The sequence below is a fragment of the Alexandromys fortis genome, unplaced genomic scaffold (genome assembly GCF_014885135.2).
Source record: "Alexandromys fortis isolate MF-2015 unplaced genomic scaffold, M_Fortis_MF-2015_v1.1 scaffold_214, whole genome shotgun sequence".
In the NCBI taxonomy this organism is placed as follows: Eukaryota; Metazoa; Chordata; class Mammalia; order Rodentia; family Cricetidae; genus Alexandromys; species Alexandromys fortis.
The window spans coordinates 882,400-899,473 of NW_026068100.1; the positions used below are offsets into that span (position 1 = coordinate 882,400).

The 17,074-nt window shown below is 40.3% G+C and overlaps 1 protein-coding gene across 2 annotated transcripts in view; it reads right to left on the reverse strand.

Moving 5' to 3' along the window:
• The window catches only part of Dync1i1 (dynein cytoplasmic 1 intermediate chain 1), a 300,797-nt gene that overhangs the window by 251,345 nt on the left and 32,378 nt on the right, over positions 1-17,074 (reverse strand). The window contains exons 2-4 of one of the 2 annotated variants that reach the window (XM_050123836.1): positions 15,456-15,568; positions 5,796-5,910; positions 3,098-3,188 (exon numbers count right to left, since the gene is read on the reverse strand). In XM_050123836.1, coding sequence (XP_049979793.1) covers positions 3,098-3,188; positions 5,796-5,910; positions 15,456-15,563 — 314 coding nt within the window. In that variant the 5' untranslated portion in view covers positions 15,564-15,568. Of the gene's footprint in view, positions 1-3,097; positions 3,189-5,795; positions 5,911-15,455; positions 15,573-17,074 lie in introns of both variants that reach the window. The other variant, XM_050123835.1, reaches the window with a different exon arrangement.

Sequence of the window (17,074 nt, forward strand, 5' to 3'; positions counted from 1 at the left end):
AGAGGAAAGTTCATAGCACTAAGTGCCCACTTAAAGAAAACAGAGAAGGCACACATTGGAGACTTAACAGCCCACCTGAAAGCTCTAGAAAAAAAAGAAGCAGACTCACCTAGGAGGAGTAGAAGACTGGAAATAATCAAACTGAGGGCTGAAATCAACAAAATAGAAAAACAGAAAACAATCCAAAGAATCAATGAAACAAAAAGCTGGTTCCTGGAGAAAATCAACTGCTTTGTTAATATAATTAAGCTTTTAAATTCTAAGAGCATTTCCTTTGTCTATTATGATTAACTTAGAAATAGTTAATTGATTATTCTAAACTCAATCAAGAAAAGGAGGGAAATGCCACAAGCAGACGCTGTGAATCAGAAGTGGCCTATAAAAACAAAATCAGAAATTGCAAAACAAATTGTAATACTTTAAGTTCTAAATATTTAATTTATGCCATTATATTTGGGAATTATTTTGTATTTTTATTTAAGAGATTTGTTGCTCTTAACATGAGTAGACGGGGGTTTTGCAAGCTTTCTATTTACAATGCAGTATTTTTGTAAGAGACATGAAGTATGCCAATTTTCTTCTGGCTCTCGGAAGACATTTTTTAGTTTGAGCTTTAAATCCTGGCAAAGGAATAGAAGAATTTATGTGCACCATGAGGTATGAACAGATGTGTTAACTGGATTCTGAAATCTTTTAAAAGATTTCATTTTTTAAGCAAATAGGCAATTTTTTGAGAGCAGACTGAGGTTCTGTGAAGTGTTAAGGACGACCGTGACTGTTTTCAACAGTGCACTTATACATGAAAAAACATTCAAAATGGAATCCTGAAGACTGAAATATGACATTCTTTTTATACCTTAACACTCATCTACTTTATTAAGACAAGATCATAAATCTGCCCAGAATTTTACATTCAAAACAAGGGCAAGGCATTCTAAGCTACTCCTAATTCATTCCTCTCAGAATTCAAACTGCACGCGCTGTTTTTTGGGAAATGATTCTTTTCTTTGCAGCCAATTGTCTTTCATTCCAGTGAAGGCAGCGTTTAGCGGAGATCTCTCTGGCCCTGCTCGCTACTCTCAGTAGAGCTCGGCTATAATGAAGTGGAACTCACTGCAGTTTGACTGGGGTGGGGAGAACTGCCTCCCTCCTTTAAAACAATTCACTGGGTTAGAATAACAACAAACAACAACACCAGCATTTAAGAAGGTGAAGGAAAGGACAGTGGTGTCTTGTGAGGAGAATTGTCACTGTCCCCGGAGTGCTGAGAGCACAGGTCAGCTTTTCCAGCCAGTTCTCAAAGAGGCGCATCAACTGTGAAGTCGGTCATAGAATTCCACGCTGCCAACTGCACTCCATGAAGCTGAGCAGATACAACAGCATTTTTGTGCAGAGACAGCTAAATGTCTTAGCGAGAAGCCAGGGGAGCCCCCAAGAAATGTGATTGCATTATTCCAGCCCTCAAATAAATGCTAAATATTATGCAACTTTGTTGTTCTTACCATCACCCCTCAAAGACCTTCTGAAGCATTCACAGTGACAGGTGGCAGAAGATGCATGCTGCCCCAAATCCCAAGGGTGATTTGCTAAAATGAACCAGCTTTGCCCCCAACAAGCCTTTCCTTTTACTCCTCGAAAACTGAAGGCAGAGCCCACGGTGTGGTGTCCAGAGGCCTGTCAGCATACGCTGCTCATGTTTGACACACCACCAGGAGGCGCACTTGAGGAAATTTTGATCTATTATATTTCGAACAGAAAATTATAGCACACTGCTCAGGGCAGTTCTCCATGATTTTCAGGGTATTTTCTGGTGTTATGCATGTGTGTGTTTGTGCGTGTGTGCACGTGTGTGTGTGTGTAACTGAGTCTCACTAAGCAGTACTAGCTGACCTTGAACTCATGACCTTCCTGCCTCAGCCTGCTAAATATTTGGGTTTAGAATGCACCTCCATGTTCTACTTAGCCACAGTTCCCTCAACCAAATTGCCTAGTTTTCTATGAAAATAGTGTAATTGCCTATGAAAAAGGATCATTTGAAAAAAATAAAAGTGCCAAGTTTTGCACCTCTTTGTCAATAAAGCACATGTAGTTAGAAAGGTTCTTAGGAAAAAGCTGAAAGGTGCATCGGCAACCAAAGGGCTGATTCACCACGTGTGGAGGATGGCTGTTTCCTTTATTTGAAGCTTGTTATTATTATCAAGTATATTATTATTTTCCCCCAAGTTAAGAATCACAGCTGGGGTCACATGCTGCTAGCTGTAGGTCACAGGCTCATGTCTGTTTTTTGAGGAAAGGGATTTCTAGCTTCTTGTAAAAAAAAAAAAAAAGCCAGGAGATGCAGAAAAATTGGGTCCATGTTGCTACTGAGCTCAAACAGCCAGAATTAGGAGGAAGACTTTGTGCATCTGAACAATGGGGCGCTCATTTTCTGGTCACTACAAACCTCTGCTCCACATTCATTCACACCACCCTTGGGGGCACTTGTGTGTGGGAATCCCGGAGAACACAATCAACGTAAGACAGCGACTATGACTCTATCAAGGTGGCTTTCTTCTCTCCGCCCGTTTAGTCTTCAGCTATCCCTTCGCAGGTTAAATTAGAGCATGCCTACATCCTGTCCCAGAAGTCTCTGGACACTAAGAATGTAAAAAAGGTTTGATAACTGACTCCTTAAGTAACAATGGTGAACATCTGCTAAAATTCCTAATTATAGCAATAGTTTGAGAACTGAGTTCTCAACTTTGTCATCTCTCTTAAATAAACTAGATACTTGAGAAATTAAAAGTCAGGCTAGAGACCAAGCCAAAGTCGAGCAGCGAAAAGCTGGTTTCAATAGAACTTCAGTACTTCCCTGTTTCTTTTAGGTCTAAGCTAATGGAGATGTTTACATTTATTAAGGAAGATGCATGGTCTTCAATGAGCTAACCCAAGGAAGGGTGGTATTGTTATTTCCAGTGTTCCATTGCTAGATATTACAGCTCAACATGAAGTAAGCATAAGTAAGGATATAACAGGTGCATGCACATCTGGTGGCATTTTTACAGTTGTCTTGTGTGAATGACATCCCACCATGGCCTTTACAAAAAGCAATGCTTACCTTGTTAATGGCCCCAAATCGCCCGAGTCTTGGCTTCCAGCGTCACTGGGAGTGCTCACTGATTTCGAAGAGGGAGACATAGGGGTTGGGACTAAATAATGAAAATAACAGGTATCCCATGTTAAAAAATGCAGCGGCTGCACTGGGGAAGAGCAGTGTCAGACAAATCAAAACAAATGGGCCCAAATGAAAGTGGTTGTATGGCCAGGAGAGATTGAGATGGGATAAGGAAAAAAAAGGAAAGAAAAGGAAGAAAGTCAAGTGAATTTTTCATATTTCGGAAAATGAAAGTCTGAAATGAATTTAGACAGAATTAACTTAGGGATTCCAAGGCCATGTGCACCTAACGAAGTAAAATGGAGAACCAATAGCTATCCAGATAGTTCAGCCAACTTACGTTCCTCTGGTAGGAACTAGCTAGACGATTCTAATTCTTCACTTTATTTTGTTAGTATAGATGTGACCTATTTAACATAGTAGTTGTCTGTAAAACTTTAAACACTATGATTTAGGGGAGCCTAAATAATTTTAAATGCCCAAGAAGGGCGAGAATCTGTTGAGGGTCTAATTTAGAGAGAAATGTATGGGTTCTTGATATGCAAACAACTTTGTGCTAAGACTAAGTGACAGAGAGAAAGGGTAAATGTTGAACCTGGTAATTTAAAAATCTCTTTCAAAACAAAGGAAAATGCCAGGCTGCTTTATTTTACATTTAATGAGTGGTTTCATGTCAGTCTACTTTCTGCTTCATCTGGGACTGTTTTCCCGTTGTCCCGGCAGCCCCAAGCACACAGCGCAGAGGTAACCTGCCAGGCTGAGGGTGGGAGAAGGATGCTCAAAGGCTCAGGCCGGCTGACACTCTGAGCAAAGAAAATGAAGGGAAAGCGAAACAAAACTAAGGAAATGGAAATGCACTTTCTCTCTCCAGCCTTCACATCAAGCCAAATACCCTTCAGCCGTTGGCTGCACCCAATAGGCAGATGGCTCCAGGCCAGCCAATTTGCAGATTCATATCACACATGCCAAGGAAGGCATGTGCAGGAAGAAGCTGCAGTGCACGCTTATAGCATCCCATTTGGTTTCAATCATATGCAATTTCCTTCTATTTATTTAATAGGGTAAAGGGCTTAACAAGTTTTTTTTTTCTTTCTTAAAATCCTGCACCACAGTGTCAGGACTGTTAAAAAGCTGGGCATTTTTCTGTGACTGTTCAATTAATTCCTTGATTACCCTTCATGCTAAGGCAGAGGGCAAGCTGGAGAGATGGATTAAAAATTATCCCATTGGAAGGAATTCATGGGTAGCTGAGGACATAGTTATGGACTGGGGATACTCAAGTATTTTGTTTTTAAAGTTTAATCATTCAGCTTTATGCAGGGTAAGGCACAATAGGATATACGATTACTGTGTTTAATAAGTGTTGACATAGCAACCACATTCCAAAGACTATTTTGAGGCAAAAATATAATTAATCAATGGATGTCTAATTTACATCACATGTCAGATAAATACAAAGAAGCTTGCCAACTTCTCACAGAAGAACTACCAGCCAAATCCCCTATAGAGTCCATCTTACATGACAAGGAGCTAAACAAAATCTAGTTTTATGAGGGCTTATTATAGCAGCAGAAATTTAATTTTACATATTCCAACTGAGATAGAATAAAATTCTTTTCAGAAGTACTTTAGTTTCATGTTTATGTATTAACATAATTATGTATTTATATAACTACTTTCAGATGGATTTTTTTATTTACACTGATAGGAGTAATTTCTTTACATGGGTAATTTTTTCTTAGTTTAATTAACTATGAGAATAAAAGGAATTTTATTTTAATGTAGAAGCAAAGAAAGGAATTAAAAAATAAAGCATTTAAAACAGCCCTGATAAAGTGTTTATTCCTAGTCATCATTTAGATGGTTTTGTTCATTAATGCATTGGATATTATGTAGTTTTACAGACACCCTCAGATTATTTTTAGATGTATGAAAAATAAATAATTGTAAAAAAACACATGAAAGATACACAAACGAGTGGCAGAATAAGCTCATGCGAGTTACTTTTAACAAATAAAACAAATTATTCAGTACCCAAACCTCAGTGATATAAAGACTTTATGGACAATCAGCTAGAAATGAATGAGCTGGAGGAGGGTGTTCTGGTGAAAATGCCAATAACAATGAAATCAAGATGCGCATGCCATATCAATTTAAACTTGTAGATTAGCTGCTAATTTTAAGGTTTTCTGAAAATTTCCCACTGCAATTTACTGTTTTTATCATGTAATAAGTCTATGTATGTAGTGTTCACAGTATGTATAAGCGGATTAACATTATCTATATAGGCAAGGAGAGGTTGGGATTCAGCAGTAGAAAGAAAGAGCAATTTGTTAATGTTTAAAACTCCCAAGATGTCTTGTATATATTCACTGAACAAGTATACATTAATCTGCTGGTGACACAAAGGGAAATTATGAGCATGACGTCAGCAGCAGCTGGTCATGACTCTAAGCATCATTCCTGTCTCCTTCCAGCCCTCTCAGTTCTAAATCATACATGCCACTAGGACAATAAATCCGAGACTTTTTAGACATAGAAAACAATAATGAAGCTAATACTTAAAAGCACAATAATGCTGGGCATGGTCTATCTACGCAAATCCTGCTCGAGGGGTAGTAAAACAAGAAGGGCAAAATACCTAGCGGGGGCTCCGGCGATATGCCAATGCTTTGCAGCAAGGCTTCTGTCTCTCGGCGTTTGCGATCCAGATCGGAGTCGTCTTGAACGGGCTCTTTCTTCTGTTGCATATCTGCCTAAAAGATTTAATGACAGCAAGGAAAGTTAGTGATGTAACTCAATGCAACTTTTCCTCACTGAAGTGGATATGTGCCCTAAGTCATGACCAGATCTCTACATAGATATAGCCATGAGTGGAGAATAAAAACCACTGTGGCCGCTCATTAGTAATCGACAGGGGCTCCCTTTCTTGGTCAAAGTTCACCTCATCTCTATTACCAGTTATGAAAGTTTCTCAGAATGGTGAAATGGTTTAGCAGGTTACGGCACCTGAAGCCAAGTCTGGCTACCCAAGATTAAGTTCCAGGACCTGTATGGTGGAAAAAGAACCCATTAGTGTGCCAGGCAGTGGTGGTTCACATCTTTAATCCCAACCTTAGGGAGGCAGAAGCAGGTAGATCTCTGAGTTCAAGGTCAGCCTGGTCTATAGAGTGAGTTCAAGGACAGTTAAGGCTACAAAGAAAAATCCTGTCTTGAAAAAAAAAGAGAATCTACTTGAGTGTCATACAAAACACATTCATGCAAAATAAAATGTAATAACTGGAAATAAAACAAGAAACTTTTAGAGTATTAGAATCAAGGAAACCTATTTCTGACCAGTATTATTTTAAAAGTAAATCTGGTCTGTTTTAGCCTCTTTGTTCCTTCTGGAACATCTTGGTCAGCACCTCTTAGTAATACTCACATTCCAGAAATAGAAACATCTGGACTCTAGCTGGAAAGTAAAAAGTAAGGCTCCTTATAGAAACTTGTAAGTGGTGGCCCTTGCCTTTAATCCCTGCACTCAGGAGGGAGAGGCCGGTAGATCACTGTTCAAGGCCAGCCTGGTCTAAAGAGCTACTTTCAGGACAGCTAGGGCTACACAGAGAAACCCTGTCTCAAAAAACAAACAAAAAATACTGTCTGTATTGGTAGTAGAAGCTAAACATGGTGGAACCCAGGCTAAAGTCTATATTAAGGCAGTGCAGCCTGGCAATAAATTATTTCTGTAGGTCTTTTTTCCCCCCTTTTCTTTCCTTCCGTCTTTTTTCTTTCCTTCCTTTCTTTTTTCTTTCTCTTTTCTTTTTTCTCTTTTCTCTTTTCTTCCTTCCTTTCTGTTTTCTTTCTTTCGTTCTTTTTCTACTAGGTTCTGGTTTTCTCTGATTTTCACAGGATTCATTAACACATTAACTCAAACAAGAAAACAACTTTCAAGGAAAACATAGTACAAAACAAACAACAAACAAACAAAAACCCCACATATGAGTTCTTGATATGGGATGGCCCTCTGTGTGCTCTGAACATGTTTATTACCATGGTTAATAAAGAAGCTGATTTGGTCAACAGCCAGCAAAATAGAAACCAGGCAGAGAATCTGGAGATGTAGGGAGAAAAAGGGTGGAGTCAGGAGACACCAGCAGCCACCAGAGGAGTAAGAGGCCAGAGCATTACTGGTAAGCCATGGGGCACATGGCGATACACAGATTATTAGAAATGGGTTAATTTAAATGTAGAACTAGCCAGTAAGAAGTCTGAGCCATCAGTCAAACAGTTTGTAATTAATATTAAGCCACAAAGTTGCTATTTGGGAACGGCTGGTGGGAGAGAAATTTCTACTTACAAATTCCTTTCAAAAATTGTATCTAAAAAACAGCACAAGAGAGCCTCAAATCAGAATCCTATGCCTAGTTTGTGATTTTATAGGATTGTGACAAACTAAAATGGTAGCTAAAAAAGACCAAGGGACTTGAGTATCTGTTATCTCTCATCCTTCCTGTTAGTTCTCCTTTCATTCCACCCTCCTATTCCTTACTCCATTTCACTGTTTGTGTTCCCTTATTCCCTTTATACCACTGCATTCTGTCTCCCCTGCTTTGAAACTCCCGACCCCCATGGCTTCTTATTAATTTCTTGACCCCTATGGGCATTCCAAATGAAACACACATATACAAAGATTCAGACCATGCAACCACTTGTGTTTTCTGGGTCTGCGTTACCTTACACATAATGGTTGCTTCCAACACCATGTATGTACCTGATGATTTCATAGTTCCTTTTTCTTAACAGCTGAATCATTTTCCTTTGTGCAAACAAACCTAATTTTTATTATCCGTTCATCAATTGATAGACTTCTAAGATGTTTTGATTTCCTGGCTATTGTGAATAGCATAGCAATGAACATGGATAAAGAAATGTCTCTATAGTAGGACACAGAGCTTTGGGGACATATGTCCAAGAATGGTATAGCCATGTCCTGTGGGAGATCTACTTCTAGTTTTCTGCAGAAGCTCCACACTGATCTCTCCTTCCAAGGCTAAGAGATCCCTGAAGAAGAAAGGGTAGAAAGCTACAGAAGTAATGAATGACTACTTTGAAACTGTGTTTCCCAGATGCACCAGAGACATTTCGAGTATGAATTCACAGTGGCTATGACAACATTCACAGATGTGGACAAGCTCAAGCAAATAAAACCCCAGTATGGGGTTGGGGAGAAAGCACACCCCTGGCTGAGGAGCTATTGCAACTGATAGCTGCCAGGAAAGAATCCCAGGATGGCATGCAGACCACACTCCAGTGGATGGCCACACACCAAGGAAATATAGGCCTCAAAAATTAGAGTTAATGCATTTCAAAGAAGGGGACATGGGTCTTGGAAGAGGGGTGAAGATGATAAAAATACATTGTATGGAATTCTTAAGTCCAACTGAGTCATGACATCTGTAAGTTCTCTTATTTCTCTGTTAAGTTTCTGTCTGGTTGACCTGTCCACTGGCAAAAGTGGGGTACTGAAGTCTCCTACTATTAGTATGTGGGGTTTGCTGTGCAATTTTAGCTTTAGTCATCTTTCTTTTACATATGTGGGTACTCTTGTATTTGGGGCATAGATGTTCAGTGTTGAGACTTTATCTTGATTGTTCCTGTGATGAGTATGAAGTGTCCTCCATCTATTCTAATTGATTTTAGTTTGAAGTCTATTTTGTTAGATATTGGGATAGCTACACTCACTTGTTTCTTCAGTCTGTTTGATTGAAAATTTTTTTTGAGGCCTGTACTCTGAGGTAATGCCTGTCTTTGAGGTTGAGGTGTGTTTCTTTTATAAAGCAGAAGGATAAATCTTGCTTTTGGAACAATTCTCTTAAGCTGTGTCTTTTTGTGAATGAATTGAGTCTATTGATATTAAGAGATATTAATGACCAGTGATTGTTAATTCCTGTTATTTTTTGGTGGTAGTGTTTGTGTGATTCCCTTATTTGGGGTTTGCTGGTATGAGGTTCTCTGTTGCCTGTGTTTTTGTGGGTGCAGTTAGTTTCCTTGTGTTGGAGTTATCCTCCTAGTACTTTCTATATGGCTGAATTTCTGGATAGGTATTGTTTAAATCTGGTTGTATCATGGAATATATTTTTTTCTTCATCAATGGTGATTGAAAGTTTTGCTGAGTATAGTAGTCTGGGCTTGCATCCATGGTCTCCTAGTGTCTGCAGCAATCTGTCCAGGACCTTCTGGCTTTCATGGTTTCCATTGAGAAGTTGGGTGTTATTCTGATTGGTCTGTCTTTCTATGTTACTTGACCTTTTTCCTTTGCCACTCTTAATTCTGTATGTTTTGCATTTTGATTATTATATGGCTAGGGGACTTTATTTTTTTTTGGTCCAGTCTATTTGATTTTCTGTAAGCTTCTTGTACCTTCATATAGATATCCTTCTTTAGGTTAGGAAAGTTTTATTCTATGATTTTGTTGAATATATTTTTGTGCCTTTAAGCTGATATTCTTCTTCTTAGGTTTGGTCTTTTCATGGTGTCTTAGATTTCCTGGATGCTTTGTGTTAAAAATTTGTTGCATTTAATATTTTCCTTGACCAGTGAATCTATTTCCTCTACAGTATCTTCAACACCTGAAATTTTCTCTTCCATCTATTGTATTCTGTTGGTTATGTTTGCCTCTGTAGTTCCCATTCATTTGCCCAGATTTTCCATATACAGAATTCGCTGGGTTTGTGTTTTCTTTATTGCTTCTATTTCAGTCTTCAAGTCTTGAACTGTTTGAACTGTTTGCTTCACCTGTTTATTGTTTTTTCTTGGTTTTATTTGAGTGATTTATTAATTTCTTCCAATTTTTTGTTTGTCTTTCCTCCATTCCTTTAAGAGAATTTTTCATTTTCTTTTTAAAGGTCTCTATCATTCTCACAAAATTAAGTTTAAAATCATGCTCTTCTGCTTTTTCTGGATTAGGATGAACAAGTCTTCTTGTTTTATGACCACTGGGTACTGGTGTTATAATGTCGCTTTTTAGGTTGTTGGATGAATTCTTCCATTGGTGGCTACCCATCTCTTCCTTCAGTTAGTGCCAGCAGGGTCTTTGTATTTTGGTCCAATCCTTGCAGTGGCTGTCTGTGCCTTTGGGAACTGTTCTTGGTCTGCCCTGTACTGTCACTGTCTGTGTCTCAAGGGACCACTGAGGTCCCTCTTGGTCCTCTGTCTTGGCCCACTCTCTTGGTTCACTTTCTCTGTCCACTTGGTGCAGTCACAGCTTGTGCTCCAGAGTTCTTCTGAGGTTGCCTGGGGAGGAGTGGGATAGGAGATTTTGGGAGTAGAGTAGGACTTGTAGCTTGCAGGGTTCAATGGATGGTATGGGGGTGTTCGAACAGCCTACATGTAGGAACCTTGACTGCTGGCTGGCTGGAGAAGCTAAGGCAGGTGGAAGAGGGGCCCATTGGTTTGCCTTGGTATGGAGGGGCTAGAGAGTAGGGTATCCTGCCAGGTAGATGGTCAGTTACCTCTTGGTCCTCTTTGTGTAGTGTATGGAATCCTTAAGTAATGAATTAAATGCTATAAAAAGGACAACGAAGGGAGGTATTCTGAGTTGGATTGTAGTATTTGCCCAATTCTGAACCAGAACACTAATGTGTCCCTATTTCACAGGCAACGTTCCACAGAAGTGAAGGTATCTTGAAGTTCACCATGCCAACTCTTTTATTAATTATCAGATATCCCTTATTTCCCATGAGCATTGGGCATCTTAGCAGGTAAATTAACTCAAAGAGCATTATTAATTTCATGCGCTTGAGGCAGAAGAGAATTCAGGGCAGTTTGGCTTGCCCCAGACAGTATGCTACAACCCAATTATGAGACAAGAGTGTATTTTTATGTGTCTCTGGGCTCAGTGTTTCTGTTCTTATTCACCTTGGCCTTAAAGTGCACTTTTGGTTTTGCAATCTGTTTGTCATCAGGGAGAGAACTGTCATTGGAATCTAAACAGAGCTGAAGAGAGTCGGAGACGATTTCAGCCTTCTCATGTCACTCCACACTCTTAAAAGACAATTCTGTCTCTGCAAAGACATTAAAATGCACATTCCTTTCCAACTGTACTATTTAAACAACGAAGCAGATTCCTATGTTAATGTGTACAACAAGCCAAGACAGAGCCGAGAAAAAAAGAATGAGGATCAGTATCCACATTCACTTTTCATATCGTGAAAAAGAAGGATGTGAGGGAAAGGGGAGAGATGCAAGAAAATGGAACTGCTACAGGGGCTAGTGAAATGCAGATAAAAATAGCTAAAACAAAATTAAAACTGTCTTAATATTGAAATGTTGACTAGCGTGGTATTTCAGAGGTGTCCTTAGCCTCGCCTGGGCTTTCAGGCAACACAATGGTTCTGCTCACCCCAAGGTGATCATACCTGGATCACTTCCCGAGGTAAAGTGTCTAATCAAAACGTGTTTGATGAATGGCTTTGGTGGCACTACTTTATGGTCATAGACTCTTAGCTGAATGTATCTTTCAGGTTAATTTCTCTCAGCCGCATCGCATTTTGAGACCTCTTCCTCCACAACACTGCTGTGAAAACAAGAGATTCAGGAGTCTAGAGCTTCAGAGCTCTTGAAGCTATTCCTGTCAACAAATATGTGTTTCAGGAAGACAGCATCCATGGAAACGAGACACAAGTGGAGCCTTCGCAGAGCAGATGAAACGACCTGCCCAACCCTCCCTTTTAAATGAACTTGGGCATAGTAGACCAAAGTTTTTGTCATAGCATCCTGTGTTGAAAGGTACAGGTGTGGTTTGGAGTTAGAGATTTATTCTAATTTTAAATGGTAGGCATTCAGGAGCTATAGCAGAAGTCAAAATGTGTATCAAAATTGGCAGCACACATTGTACCAAAATGATATCTCCCAGTTTCCACTTCTTCAAGCACAGAAGTGTGCGCAACTGGCTGTGTCCGCAGATGACCGTGTAAACATGGGTTGAGCATCCCCAATCCGAGATGCAAAAGCTTATAAGTTTCAACATGATCCCAGAATGCAGAATTCCCCACTATAAAATTTTGTTTCATAAAAACTATTATTTTAAACATTTTCTCAAATATCTTTAGTTTATGTATACAGTGTTTGTGAAACATACATGTACAGGAATTTCATGCACAAACTCAGGTCTCCAAACACATTCCAACTTGGGTATGTGCAAATATTTCCAAATCTTAAAAATAAAACTCAAAGTAGGAAATATTTTTGGTCTGAAGCATTTCAGATAAGGGATTATTTAAACTATAGGCTAATTTGCCTGGAACGTGGCTTTAGAGAAAAAAGAAATGGGGGAAAAAGAGCTCTGTTCTATTTCTCCACACCGTGGTACTTGTAGATTGTGGTACAGAAAGGGCCCCAGGTTCTGAGTTAGAGCTAGGAGGCTGGGGACAGGATCCTCCTGAGAGCTAGAGATGAGAGGGAGCTATTCTTGTACATCGAGGTCATTTCTTCATTTGAAAAAGATCGGAATAAATTGGTTTCCGATTTCTTCCACACATAAAATAGCGTAACCTCTAGGCTGGGAACGGCTCCACAGCTAAGAGAGCACTTACTGTGTTTGCAGAGGGTCTGAGTTTGGTTCCCAGTACCCACATCCAAAGGCTCACAAACACCTGTAACTCCAGCTCCAGAGGGGATTCTATACCTCTGGCATCTGTAGGAAGCTGGTCTCAAAGGCACTTACACACACACACACACACACTTACACAGACCTTTAAAAAACACTAATACACCCTTCATTTAGTAGCTGATTATCTTAAGTTCGGTTATGGGGCCTCACACAGTGGAAGAGGTGAAAGGGCGCCACACACTTGCAGTAGCACACCAACACCCCACTCTCATTTGCTCATTAAATACACACAGAAGTGGTTTTAGGTTGTTTGTTTTAGCCATGCTTAAATGGCACAAAGGAAAGAGTCTCGCGAGGGATGCTAGATTGTGTAGAGAGGAGATTTAAAGCCAGAGCAGACCTTGAATACAATCTAGCCTGTGCGTCCCCAAGTTGAGCCCTGATTTGAATCTTCTCAGAGGAGCTGAGCATGGAAGTGTTCAATATGAACTGGCCTGTGACTTTGAGCTGCATTGTCAGTGAGTCCTTCTGTAACCTGAATTCCAGAGGCACATGGAGGCCTGAGGCATGCAGAAGCTCCTGGGCACTCTGTTTGTTATGCAGAGGGAGAGACCTTTGTTCCTCAAAACTGCTAAATATACCAAGAAGAAAAAAAAAATAAAAAAAAGAAATCTAGCTTCCATATGTTTGGTTGGCCCGCGAATCTCCCCAAATGTGTAAAATGAAAAAGATAGAGTAGACAGCCAAATTTGAAGCCAGATTTCTATATCCCATTGCACTTCATAGTCATTCTGTGCAATTCAAGTTGGATATTAGGATGTCAGTTTCAAAGGAAACCCATTATTAGCACAAAATGGCAGGTGCTTTAAAGACACAGTAGCTGTTGACGTTCAGAAGAAGGGAAGTGTAATCACATAATGCTCACTGTGGGCCTCCCACGGAAATGAATAGCCACTCCTCGTCAGTTCTCACCTTGGGTTCACCCACAGCCGGAACACAGAACAGCGAAGGTCTCAGGGACAGCCGTTATGGAGCTACAAGGACAAACACGTTACCCCACCAGCCAGCATGGAAGGCCCAAGGAGCTGGGAGGAGCCAGAAGGCTAGACTACAAGTGCAACCATTGGGAAATAATAAACCTGGACAATCTGCTGCTTTACTCTCTTAAACTTGTAGACAGAAAGAACATTTATTTAGATCACGAGGCATCAAAACCCCTTTTCGTCCCTGAACAAAACAATTGCAGTGTGCGGAGCAGCCCGTCTCACGCTTCCTTTCCATTCACAAACATCTTTGTCATCTTGTTTCTGTGCATCTAATGGGCTATTTTAATTGTTTTTTAATTGAGCTATATATTTTTCTCCACTTCTCTCCCTCCCGCTCCCCTCCTCTTCTGCCCTCTCCCATGATCCCCACGCTCCCAGTGTACTCAGGAGCTCTTGTCTTTTTCTACTTTCCGTGTAGATTAGATCCATGTATGTCTCTCTTAGGGTCCTCATTGTTGTCGTCTATTGAGAGTTCTCTCGTTAGGTCTGTCCTCCATTTTTTTATTGGATTATTTGTTCTTTTGATGACTGATTTCTTGAGTTTTTTGTATATTTTAGAGATCAGTCCTCTGTCCAGTGTGGGGTTGGTGATGATCTTTTCTAATGGGTTATTTTTACATGGACAAATTGAAGATTAAAACATTTCCCACTCCTTGATTGAGATGGTAGAAGAGAAATGACAGGCTTGGAATTTGGGGTCAAGAGTCTGACCACTGAGTTTACCAGGAGAAAAGCGATCTTACCTCTTGGTCCTTGCTATTTGCTGATATAAACAAGAAAACTCTGGGTGCCAGCAGAAAACGCCCTCCTGCTGCAACACCTAACAGTGTGCTCTGTCTTATCCACCTTCCTTCCTTCGGGTTCCTACTTAACTAAGTTGAGGATTTATTGTGGTGGCGGGGGTGGGGGCTGGGGTGTGTGTGTTTGAGACCAGGTTTCTCTGAAGCTTTGGAGTCTGTCCTGAAACTAGCTCTTGTGGACCAGGCTAGCGTCAATCACACAGAGATCCACCTGCCTCGGCTTCCAGAGTGCTGGGATTAAACACGTGCGCCACCAGTGCTCGGCTATGCTGAGGATTCTTGTTGACCATGGGAAACACACACTATGTTGGAATCACTGGGAATCCATTGGCATTGTGTTCTATTTTGCTTTCTAAAATGTTCGTACTTTTAGTTTTTGCATAAATAAATAATAAATAAATATAAATTATTTATATTTATCATCCCTCCTCTTCCTTCCTTCCTCTCCCCCCTCTTCCTTCTTAACATTAACACAGGTATGAACTACACCGTAAATTATAGGAAATGGGAGGGAAGCGCATCCAAACCTTAGCAGTTCCACGAAATAAAACCAATCATTGCTCCCAAAGTAATCTAGAAGAGCACATCTCAGAAAGATTAAAGAACATCCAACAGCAAAGATATCATGGTCCGTTTTCAGGGTTCTATTCAAATCCAGGGTGAACCTGGGCTTGCAGGCTTTTGAGTCATGCTTAGGTGACGTCTGAGAGCACTTTCGGGAAGAGATGCATCCCCTTCACATTGTACAACACACTGTCACACACACTTCATTCAAATTTCTAGATAGCTCCTTTCTGCCCACATAAATGGTTCCTTGGGTCCCAGTGACTCTTTGATCCCACAACACCCAGACCCCGCCTCACCTCTTTTCTTTTCCGTTCTTCCTCCTTCCGTTTCTTCTCCTCTCTTATCTGGGCCAAGCGCTGCTTTTTGCGCTCCAACTCAGCTTTCAGGTCACTCTTGTCAGACATCTTTGCTGCCTTGGAGAAAAGGAGGGAGAGAAAGTGAGACTCTGTAAGTAATCTCGTTGTGTTGCCGTTGAAAATTGTTTCAAAAGGAGATGCAGCTTGCAAATGTGACTTGGGATAATAATAGGCTGTGTTATTTAGTCTGTGCTGAAGAAGAGAAAAGCTTAGGTTTGGTCTAACTCTATGTGATTCTTTTCCTATTATGTATCCATAAATAACTGAAGAAATTTTATGTTGTCATCCGGGTTGAAAAAGAATAGCAATTCACTTTTAGGGGAGCAACACGCTTTCCGTAGAAGTTTCTTCACAGATGAACAAAAGGAGAGAGTGGGGATCAGACAGGAACTATCAGAAAGACGGCTTCAAGTCTGATGCTAATGGAGCAAATTCATCTCCACACTGCACGAAGGAGCCCTAGCGTTTGCTCTACTCAGATGTCTATGGACTGGATAAACAATCCTCCGTGGCGTTCAGGAAAATTTCATTTTGCTTAACATGACATGCATCCTGAAATGCTAATTTTTCCTGTAAACTCCTCCCAACCGTCACACCTAATTTCATCTCCCAAATAACACTGTTATTATAAATGTCCATTTGCATACTGAATGCAATATTTCTTATTTTGGTACTGACCTTTCTCAAAGTAAAGTGTGTGGATGCACGCAGTAAAAGGAGCAAAGCCTGTGTTGAATGCCAGAAAACTCTGTCCACATAAGGTTCAATTTAATTTATCTTTTTATAAAATACTTATTTCATGTGTATGATTGTTTTGCCTTCACATACATGTGTGTACCACATCCATTTTTGAGTCTGCAGAGGACAAAATGAGTTGCAAGTGGTTATGAGCTGTGTGGGGGCTGGGACACGAACCTGGGTTCTCTGAAACATCAGCGAGTTCCCTAACTGCTAAGCTATCGCTGCAGCTCTGAAGTTGAACTTTAATATTGTCATGACAATGTTCATGATATTGGTACCAGAAGCATTTTCACAAGCAAGAGAACAGAGAAGACTGTTATAGTACCAATGACTCCACACCTTTCCATCTTTCTCCCTGGAATCCAGCAAGGCAGAAACCTGCAGAGCTGAAGGCTGTGAAGACACTGCATGATGGACCCTAAAGTCACACTTTCATGTACTCTGATCCACTACACACACCCAAGCCCCAAGTTTAAACTTAGAGCAATGCACACCAAAACAAACCAACCAACAAATAAATAATAAAGATCTGGAGCATAGACCAAAATGAGCATACTGGAGTTAGCAGAACTTGAACTGGATGTCCAAAAATATCAGGGAAACATTGGATGCGCAAAGATGTGGGAAAAGGAGAAGCCTGGAGGAGGATGGGTACAGGAGAAGCGAGGAATTCAGACAAGGAAATAGAAATTTCAATAGAAGTGTGTGTGTGTGTGTGTGTGTGTGTGTGTGTGTGTGTAGAAGCAATGACAAAGCCTGGGAGAAACAGAAAATGAGTTCCATTTGTGTAGTAACATAACAGCTTTCTGAAAGGGCAA